This window comes from Alosa pseudoharengus, unplaced genomic scaffold, assembly GCF_046254945.1.
Source record: "Alosa pseudoharengus isolate Yale_2024_CS ecotype anadromous, Long Island Sound unplaced genomic scaffold, YU_APseudo_1.1 YU_APseudo_1.1_scf_2, whole genome shotgun sequence".
NCBI lineage: Eukaryota > Metazoa > Chordata > Actinopteri > Clupeiformes > Clupeidae > Alosa > Alosa pseudoharengus.
Window position 1 is genome coordinate 54,849,218 of NW_027468663.1, and position 11,228 is coordinate 54,860,445.

The 11,228-nt window shown below is 42.7% G+C and overlaps 1 protein-coding gene across 1 annotated transcript in view; it reads left to right on the plus strand.

Annotated features, from left to right (window-relative positions):
- The window catches only part of msrab (methionine sulfoxide reductase Ab), a 53,702-nt gene extending 53,273 nt beyond the window's left edge, over positions 1–429 (plus strand). Inside the window, exon 6 of the mRNA XM_076295539.1 lies at positions 1–429. This exon is cut by the window's left edge and continues 95 nt beyond it. Coding sequence (XP_076151654.1) covers positions 1–82 — 82 coding nt within the window. The 3' untranslated portion in view covers positions 83–429.
- The last annotated feature ends 10,799 nt before the right edge of the window (positions 430–11,228 follow it).

Below are 11,228 nucleotides of genomic sequence, written 5' to 3' on the forward strand. Positions count from 1 at the left end.
CAAGGTGCCCAAGGGCTACTGCAGCCTCAAGGGCACCGGCGTCAGCTGCCCACTAGGGGGTGCCACCAAGGACGAGCTGTGAGGACCAGTAGGACTGGAGCCTGGAAGAGGAAGAGATCTCCAAAGCAAATGAGCGGAGAGACTTCAGATGCACACTACCTGTAACCTACGCTACACACATGTGGGATTCCTCTCTTCTCTTCCATTGTCTGTGGAGATACTTTGTTTCCACTATGATTCCATGTTCTTTTGTACTTAATCGTTGCTAGGAGACAATCATCAACATGCCAAGGCGGCGATCTTGTCACATGTCACTGAGCTTCCATGCATTCCATGTGTACAGGGGGTCTGTGTACAAATGAGTGATAAATGTATTAAAAGAGCATATATTCTAATAAATCTCCTCATGGATCAAATAAGCTTTTCCGACATATTAGACTGTCTGGGCAGTCTGTTCACATTAAGAACTGCACACTGGGTTTGGAGAAAGGGCGAGAGAAAGACTACTGCAGATCACTCTGGTGGAGTATGAGTTCAATGTGAACAGATCTTTTTAGCAGGAAACACACTTCTAGGCCACATTCAAGCCTGTGTCAGCGACTCTTTGGGTCGTGTAACTATGTCTCCTCTGATTGGTCGAAATCTTTCAGATCTGTCTTTCTGTCAGATGCTGTAAAATTTCACATACACATACAGTACCCTCCAGAATTATTGGCACCTTTGGTAAAGTTTACTAAAAACGCGTATATAAATGAATCTTTTGGAAATGTTTTGTAATCTCACAATGAAAACAAAGAGGAGAATTCCACACCTGAAGGGAAGCAAATTCATTTTGAGAAAAAGGGAAAAAAAAGTTAATCATCAATCAGTCATGTCAATCATCAATCAGTCATGTCAAAGCAGCAATCTTTTTACATTACGAGCTTCCATACATTCCATGTGTACAGGAATGTAATAAATGTATTCAAAAGGCATATATTCTAATGAATAACCTTTTCTGCCATATAAAACTGTGTGGGCAGTCTGTTCCCATTGAGAAGCGCTCACTGCATTTGGAGAAAAGGGAGCAAATGTAACAGTGCAGCTGAAAATGTCACGCTATGGCATTTAAGATAAATGCACGCTGCCTTACAAGCAAGAGCCAAGACTGCATTTCTCTTATCTGGCATGTTGTTCCATGTGCTCATATACTGATCTGTCTTTTAAAACCGCCAGGAAAAGGTTCCTCAGATGTGTTTCATCAGTGAGAGCATGGCTAGGAATGGCAAGATCATGGATTAGAAATGATTAAAACATGGTTAGAAATAAATTATTAGAAGGACTGTTGTTGTAAGCAGATCAAACAACAAAATTAGAGTTGCAACTCCAATTGGTGTATGAAAAAAGTCAGAATTTGAAAACAACATAAAACACAAGGACAGGCCATGGTAACAATACATGGATGTATACCTGCCGCATCCCCTTGCACTAGATCAGGGATGTCAAACTCATCAGGCAGTGAGATTGGTCTGTTGGAATGAGACCTCACAATGGCCGTCATTGTCATGGTCATTCTCAATATTCTGCATGGCTATCAGAGTGCTGTTTCATGATATACTCCTTTACTATCCGGTTGTTAAGTACGACGTCACGGGTCCAACAGCTTTTTCATAAAAAAAAACGTTTACAAGGGCAGCCAGTCGGTTTCCACAACTTGTAAACCTTCTCACCACTCACGTCCGTTTTAGTGAAAATAAAACAAAAACGCTTCATTTTAATACAGTAACTACTGTAGCTGTGCAGCCAGGTGATATAATCAAGGGGAACGTCCAGGCTTCCGCAAAAAATAGGGTTTTATTAGATTGAGGCAACAAGGGAGTAGTAGGATGACAATTTCCTTAAAGGCTGCTCTGAATAGCGGAATTTTTTTTTTATTTTACTGTCTATGGAGAAAACCGAGTGGCTCTGAAAGCCGTGGACCCAGAAAGAGATTTGTTATCCCATTATTGCATCATCACTTAATAACCGAATACCCACTTAGGAGCAAACAAGTACAAATCATGTACTGCTGTCATATACTGCTCTATCTCTTGAAATACACTACTTCCGTGTCAGTTTTTGGGCCTCTTTCTACCTATGGATGGTTTGTAGTGCTAGGTTTCATCAGTGTATCATATCAGACATTGCTTATTACATATAGTTGAGGACCACTGGATTATTATTTTATTTATTTTTTTCCCTTCCTATCCAAAACGGGGGCTGCATGAGTCCTGCTGGCCGGCCTTATGTTTGACCCCCCTGCTTTAGATAAAGCCATGAACAGTTAAAGGTTGTTTTATCAACAGCACACACACACACACACACACAGCTTTTAGCATCAGCAATGTGAATGGAAAGGTGACACCTGTGGTTAACACAAGTACAGGTGAATTCTGTTTGCACTGGCTTCTGCTCACAGACATGCAGTGCAGTGACATGGCAGAGCCACTAGATGGCAGCACACATTCAAGCAGCACAGTAGCAGGAGTCAGCCTCTTGGGCAGGCACAGGGCAGTAGACCTGACAGTCTACAAGGAGGACCTGGATGCTGTTCACTACTGAGAAGTGTGTGTGTGGGGGGGGGGGGGCGGTTGGCGGCTGAGTTGGAGCGCCCAACTTCATTTGCAGACTATGCTAGTGTGTGTACTGTGCATTAAGTGATCCCATTAGCACCTTTGCTAACAACACACACACACACACACACACACACACACACACACACACCAGCTCATTGCCTGCAGTGCCTCACACTGTACCACTACACACACAAACACACAAGGGCTTAGAGCCTGCTGTGTGTCACACTTCATCTGACGACACACACACAATCTTAAAGCCTGCTGTGTCTCACACTCCGTCTGACTACACACACACACACACACACACACACACACACACACACACACATTGATTCACACATTCGTTGGGTTGGCCTCCACTCTGCGCTAATGAGGCTAAGTGCTAATGAGGGCTAATGAAGTAGTGTAAGTTAAGCAGGGCAGAGACTCGCCGCAGCCTCAAGCATCATTAGGAGAGCTCAGGGGTGTGTGAGCCTAGCAGCAGGAGGAGATCACAGAGTGCTACACACACACACATATTAAGACCATGCTGAGACCATATTGAGACCATATTGAGACCACATTAAGACCATATTTAACGCATTCTAAGCGCATAGTGCTGTATTAAAACCACATTAAGACCATATTTAACACATTCTAAGCGCATAGTGCTGTATTAAAAACTGCTCCTATTAAGACCATGCTGAGACCATATTGAGACCATATTGAGACCACATTAAGACCATATTTAACACATTGTAAGCGCATAGTGCTGTATTAAAACTACTCCTATTAAGACCATGCTGAGACCATATTGAGACCATATTGAGACCACATTAAGACCATATTTAACACATTGTAAGCGCATAGTGCTGTATTAAAACTGCTCCTGCTTTGGACTCCTATTGAGTGTGCTGCCCAGACGCTGTACTGAGACCACAGTGAGCTCAGATTGAGTCTGGACCGAGTCTCGAGACTGGGAGAACATGAAGTCAGATTACATACCACACACACACAAACACACACATACCAGCTCACTGGATAACATACCAAGGGTATATCTGTTGACCTTGGCTGAACTTTAGAGTAATCTGAAGAAAGTCACATTTTGAGTTATTTGATTTTTGAGTTATTTGTTAAGAATCTCTTATCAACCTGAACAGTGAGAGAGTGAGAGAGAGAGTAGGAGAAAAGTGAGAGTGAATAAAATATGGACTGATTTTAAGCACTTTCAGTATTTTCAGTGATTTTGGTCTTGAAACGTTTTTAACCGTAATAGAGAGAACATCTGTGTGAGAGTGTGTGTGTGAGCGATCTGTGAGCTAACCTTAAACTGATTGCAATTACCTGAGTTTGTTATATAGGTAGCGTTGTTTATGAACTGAGTTTGTTATATACTGTAGGTAGTGTTGTTGATGAACTGAGTGTGTTATGTAGTTAGTGTGTCTTGATGAACTGTGTGTGTTAAATAGTTAGTGTGTGTTGATGAACTGTGTGTGTTAAATAGTTAGTGTGTGTTGATGAACTGCGTGTGGCATATCCGTGAACACTCTAAGAAAGTTTGTGGAGTACATTTTTAGTAGTGACTCATTGCATCGACCTTAACTGAGTGTGTGTGTGTGTGTGTGTGTGTGAGAGAGAGAGAGAGAGAAATAGAGAGAGAGAGAGAAATAGAGAGAGAGAAGCCGCTGCATTGAAACCCAGTGCTAATCTTGCAGCCGTGAAATCCGGTGTGGTTGTTTGTCACATAGGGTCAGGTGCTGTTCACACTATCATCACTGTTTCCATTCAGCTGTGTGTGTGTGTGTGTGTGTGTGTGTGTGTGTGTGTGTGTGTGTGTGTGTTTTCTCTGTGTCTGTGTAACGAGAGAGAGAGTTCATATACTGTATGTGTGTACATGTGTATGCATGTGTATTTCTATGAGATTGTGTGTACGTGTGTCTGTGTACATATGTACTGTGTCTGTGTCTGTGTACGTGTGTCTGTCTACATATGTACTGTGTCTGTGTACGTGTGTGTCTGTCTACATATGTACTGTGTCTGTGTACGTGTGTCTGTGTCTGTGTCTGTCTGTCTGTCTGCATGTGTGTGAGAGAGAGGATCGGAGTGTGTGTGTGTGTGGTGGACCCCAAAGCTTCCAAGAAGGGTCTAGTGTGAGACCAGCGGGGGGGGGGGGGGGTTGGCCTGGACCAGTGTGATTGCTGGGGGGGGGGGGGGTTGGCCTGGACCAGTGTGATTGCTGGGGGGGTTGGTTGGCCTGGACCAGTGTGATTGCTGGGGGGGGTTGGCCTGGACCAGTGTGATTGCTGGGGGGGGGGGGTTGGACCAGTGTGATTGCTGGGGGGATTCTTGATGTCCACTAACGTGCAAATGAGGGCCCTTGGGGTAGCACCCTGACTGATTCACCTACACGCCTGCACACACACACACATACACACGCTCATTTAAGAGTGGTCTAGTCATACACATATTTATACACACACACACACACACACATAAAATATATCAAAGGATTACACATACTTCATCCCACTCATATATACTTAGACACATGCACACACTGACACATACACACACACTCAAATCTAAAAAAGCTTTTCTGTCGACCGCACTAGTCTGATTTCCCTTGCTCTTGCTCTAGTTTTTTTGCCTTTCTTCTCTTTTCTGTCTTTGTGTTTGTCACTTCCTGACACCTGTGTGTAGGTGTGGACCTAACTGCAGGTGCACTCTCTCTCCCTCCCTCTCTCTCTCTCTCTTTCTTTCTCTTCATCTCTCTGTATCTCTCTCCATCTCTCTCTCTCATCTCTGTATCTCTCTCTCCATTTCTCTCTCTCTTCATCTCTCTGTATCTCTCTCCCTCCCTCTCTCTCCCTCTCTATCTCTCTCCCTCTATCTCTCTCTCTATCTCTCCCTCTCTATCTCTCTCTCTCTCTCTCTCTCTCTCTCTCTCCGGTGTGGAGGTTATTTTGGTATTGCCACAGATATTTTTTGCATGTGTCTGCATGTGGTTCCCTCACACCTCCCACCCACCCTGTCCTCTCTCTCTCTCTCTCTCACACACAGGCTGGTGTTTGTGTGGCGTAGAAACAGAGGTAGAGCCCCAAAGTGGGACGTTGTGTAAAGTGCGAATAAAAACAAAATTGAATATTCGGCAAATCTTGTAAACTCATATTTAGCTGCAAAAAGGACACAGGCTGTTGAAAATGACAAATTTGACTATTTCATGGGAAATAAATGTTCATTTTGAATTTCATACTAGCAACACATTTCAAAAAAAGTTGGGACAGGGACAACAAAATGCTGGAGAAGTTGTGTAATGATAAAGAAAACAAAAGGAGGAATATTTCACAACTAATTAGGAAACTGCCAACATGATTGGGTATGAAAATGAGCATCCCAGAGAGGCAGTCTCTTAGAAGTAAAGTCATTTTAATGCTTCTTAACATGAAATTATAAAGTATTTGGGGAGTTCATCACCTGCAGTAAATAATATCATTAAATATTCAGAGAATCCCGAGAAATATTTGCAAACAAGGGATAGAGCTGAAAAACAATATTGGATGGTTGTGGTCTTTTGGACCTCAGATGGCACTGCATCAAAACCAGACCTGTTTCTGTGAAGAAAATCATTGTATGGGCTCTTCTGAAAACCTCTGATAACCATTGCACAGTTTGATACTCAACTCAGAAATGCTAGTGTAAACTTTACCATGCAACAGCCAAAATTGTATTTAGACATGATACAAAAATACCACCATCTTAGGTACTTATAGGTAAAGCGGAAAAAGGTCCTGTGCTTAGACCAATCAAAATTTGCAATTCTTTTTGGAAATCATGGACTCATCTGGGCTAAAGAGGAGAGGGCCTATCCAAGTATCCAACCTATCCAACTTGTTTTAGCGCTCAGTTCGAAACCCAACATCTATGACGGTGGTGGTGCATTAGTGCCTACAGCATGGGCATCTTGCACATCTGGCAAGGCACAATCAATTCTGAATGGTGTATACAGGTTTTGAGCAAAATATACTGCCATCCAGGCAATGTCTTTTCCAGGGAAGACCTTGAATATTTCAGGAAACAATGTCAACATGAATTCTGTACATATTTAAATAGTATTTCTCCATAGAGGAAGAGTCCAGGTGCTAAAATGGCCTGTCTACAGTCCAGACCTGTCAAATTAGATGCATCATGGAATGAAAAACATGTAAGAATACCCCAGACTGTTGAGCAACTGAAAACCTATATCAGGCAGGAATGGGACAACATTTCATTCTCAAAACTAGCAACTGGGGCCTATTGCACAAAACTAGGATAAGGGATTAAGCCGGGATATCTTGGTTATCCTGGCTCAATTTATCCATGATCCAGTTGCACAAAAGCGGGATAGGGGGCAGCAGGATATGTTATGGTATAAGTTACCATGGCGATTTATTCTTTGGAGCTAGCCTGCTCCAGACCAGGCTAAGTTCCAGGATCTATTTAATCTCATCCCTTATCTCAGTCAGCAGTCACCACAAACAGAAACCAATAATTATTCCACTGCCCACTACACATTGTTATCACATATACCTAGACCCATTGTCATTATTTAAACGTTTGTGATCATTAATTAACTTTTACATACTCACCATTCCCGACCTGTCATGCGACAATGTGACATCACGGGAGTGTCTAACCATTTCGCACGTGGTGGTCGCGGAACTAGTTGCAATATTGTCCTAAACAGAGGTGTTGCTGTTTGTTGCTGTTGTGATTCATTGAGTGCAGCTCAGTAACTTATCCCGGATGTCTTAATTCTGCTTTTGTGCAACAGGCCCCAGGGGGGTATTCCATCAACCTCGCTAAAGGCCAAACCTGGCTTATTTCGATAAGTCTCGCTAATTTTAGTGAGAATTCTGTTCCATTAATGAGGTTAACGTGAATCCCAGCTTGGTAACCATGGGAATTTATGCCACAGAACTAACCTGCTCCGTAGCAGGTTAACTTTCAAGCTAAATTAAGCTGTGTTGCAAAAAAAAACAATCAGTCGGAAAACGAGTCCAAAAAGATGGTTCCGTCAACCTGTGCTCTCGTCACCTGTAGCCTACAACTTCAAAAATAGAAGTAGGCCTATAGAAATATTTTTTTCCGACAGTGCACCAAGCATGGATTTACACATTCACTACCTCCAAAGAATGTATGAAGATTATACGATTAAACATGTTTTAACTTCACATGCGTGTGGTTCTAGGAATCGTGCTACTCTGCCTCATTTACGTTCGGTGGTGGTGTAACGTGCAGCGAGACGGCATAGGATAGGATTTACATTCTTGCATGTTCGCAGGTTCGCTTCCCATACGAAGTATTAAGGCTACATTGTTTATCACCTTGATAATGGCATTTTTAGTTATAATCTTTGATGAAAGACATATGTCTACTGCTGATAAAGGGTCATGCACATTTGGTAGGCTGTTCAGTGACAGCTTTGCCAGTGGGCTATAGCCTATTATATCTGATGCAAGCCAAAGGATAATTATTCTGTAGCCAAGGCAGCTAATAATTAAAACTTCTTCATGTGTCGACGATTGTTCATGAATGTCAAATCAACTGTGTGCTACACAGATTAAATATTAGGCATAAATTGAATTGAAAGCCATTGCATTTCAGATCATTTTATTTCAAAACACTTTGGGACTTATGGGAGACAATAGCCTATTATGTTGATACTAATTTATTTTATGACCACCTACACCTAGACAATAATTTGGAGTGAATGAACTCTTTTATTCTAAGAACGTAAGCTAGGCTATAGATAGTTTTGAATATCTATATGCATATCCATAAGTTGTTTTTGAGTTTATACTATTTATTCATGCACTCGTTTTGTTCAAGCATAGACTGTAGACCTATGTGTTCAAGAGTGAAGCCAATCAAACTTGCAATTGATTTCAAAACCATTAGCATTGTTGTTTTAAATGTATGCTTTCATTATTCTCCCATTTCTGTAGGCAATCTATTTTTTTCTGTCGATGTTAAATTTGATGACTTTCGATGAAAATCCTGTAGGTGGCGCTTGCCAAATCGAACAGAAATCGTCTAGTATTGTCTTCATTTTACGACATATATCCTCTTTTCCTCTACTGTTTTGGTCTACTGTTCTACCTCGTGCACGAGCAGAGATGAAGCTGACTTTAACCTCGCTTGAATAAACGAGACCAAGATGCCGCTAACTTGAGTTAATGGAACGGCTTCAGCCCCAAGTGGAAGTCTACGCTAGTTCAAGCCAGGCTATTTCTGTTAAGCGCCGCCTTCATTAGCGAGGTTGATGGAATATCCCCCAGGGGCCTATTGCACAAAACTAGGATAAGGGATTAAGCCGGGATATCTTGGTTATCCTGGCTCAATTTATCCGTGATCCAGTTGCACAAAAGCGGGATAGGGGGCAGCAGGATATGTTATGGTATAAGTTACCATGGCAATTTATTCTGTGGAGCTAGCCTGCTCCAGACCAGGCTAAGTTCCAGGATCTATTTAATCTCATCCCTTATCTCAGTCAGCAGTCACCACAAACGGAAACCAATAATTATTCCACTGCCCACTACACATTGTTATCACATATACCTAGACCCATTGTCATTATTTAAACGTTTGTGATCATTAATTAACTTTTACATACTCGCCATTCCCAACCTGTCATGCGACAATGTGACATCACGGGAGTGCCTAACCATTTCGCACGTGGTGGTGGCGGAACTAGTTGCAATATTCTCCTAAACAGAGGTGTTGCTGTTTGTTGCTGTTGTGAAAAGGCTATCGCTACCTACTTCACACCGTAGAAGAAGCAATGAAGCCGCTAGTTGCCATGGTGAATCAGTGAATCTGTGATCGGTGGCGGGGTCTATTTGAGGGAGCCGTGAGCGCGCACTTATCCAGGATAGGTTTCACCTGGCTTGATGAATCCGTGTCTGCTCATCCTGGCTTGGTCTTTGTGCAACCAATTAAGCCTGTACGCTCTTGTTTTGGATTCATTGAGCGCAGCTCAGTAACTTATCCCGGATGTCTTAATTCTGCTTTTGTGCAACGGACCCCAGGTCTCCTCAGTTCATAAACATTTACAGAATGTTGCTAAATGAAGAGGTGAAGCAACACAGTGGTAAACATGCTCCTGTCCCAACTTTTTTGAAACATGTTGCTGGCATCAAATTTTCATTTTGTTATATCCAGAGGCGGACATAGTACACAGCTTCATTACTTGAGTAAAAGTACAGATACCCTTTGCTAAATTTTACAATTAAATTGTACAAGTAAAAGTACAACAGTCAGATGTCTACTTAAGTAAAAGTACTGAAGTACTTGTTTTTCAAAGTACTTGAGTATCAAGAGTACTCACATTTATGTACAGAAATGTCCTACATGGAGTTATGAAAAATGTTAATGTTAATACCTTGGAGAATGTAAAAGGAATTGAAAGTAAAATCAAGTAATTTTCATATTTTTACCATGTTGCCAGGGATGGGCAGTATTTGTAATACATGTATATAAAATACGTATTTCAAATACAAAATACTATTTTGTAATTGAAACACTTGAAGCGAAAACTATCATTAACTTGTTCTGAAAATTGATTGAATTGTTTTGTCCATGGTTTCATCTCTTATCTAAATCTGACCATGGAGTTGACTTTGGCGGAAAGCTGAAGGTGATTGCTGATAGATTGTCCCAATCAGTGGCGCCTGCACAATCCAATCACGTTTGAGAGGGAAACAACAAATTAAGGGGTTTGCGAGATTTTTCTTTTTTCCTTTTTTTTTTTTGTACACGTGGGGTGGGGGGGCAGGTGGGGGGGGGGTACACGTGGGGTGGGGGCACGTGGGGTGGGGGGGCAGGTGGGGGGGGGGGGGGGGGGGGGCAGGTGGTCTTGTTGAGTCACAGCAGATATTCCACAGGCACTGGCAGAGTGGCATGATGCAGTGTGTACAGTAGGCCTGTGCTATACTGCAGTGTGTAGGCCTGTGTTATACTGCAGTGTGTAGGCCTGTGCTATACTGCAGTGTGTAGGCCTGTGCTATACTGCAGTGTGTACAGTAGGCCTGTGTTATACTGCAGTGTGTAGGCCTGTGCTATACTGCAGTGTGTAGGCCTGTGTTATACTGCAGTGTGTAGGCCTGTGCTATACTGCAGTGTAGGCCTGTGCTATACTGCAGTGTGTACAGTAGGTCTGTGCTATAATGCAGTGTGTAGGCCTGTGCTATACTGCAGTGTGTAGGCCTGTGCTATACTGCAGTGTGTAGGCCTGTGCTATACTGCAGTGTGCACAGGCCTACACACTGCAGTATAGCACAGGCCTACACACTGCAGTATAACACAGACCTACTGTACACACTGCAGTATATCACAGGCCTACTGTACACACTGCTGTGCCAAGGCACTTTGTATGAAAGCATATTGTAAATAGATTAAGATGAAAAATGCTGGGTTGGTGACCGGCTCGTTGACCTGCTGCTAGTCCCATGCAGAGATAGTGTCCAGCCTGCAGGACACCTGTGCAAATAGGTAGTGACGGTCAGGCCAGCAGGCAGGTGTGTGTAAGATGGACTCTTTTGGCTGAGAGCCCAGAGACCTAATAGATGTGTGTGTGTGTGCGTGCATGCGTGCGCACACGCGCCTGTGTGT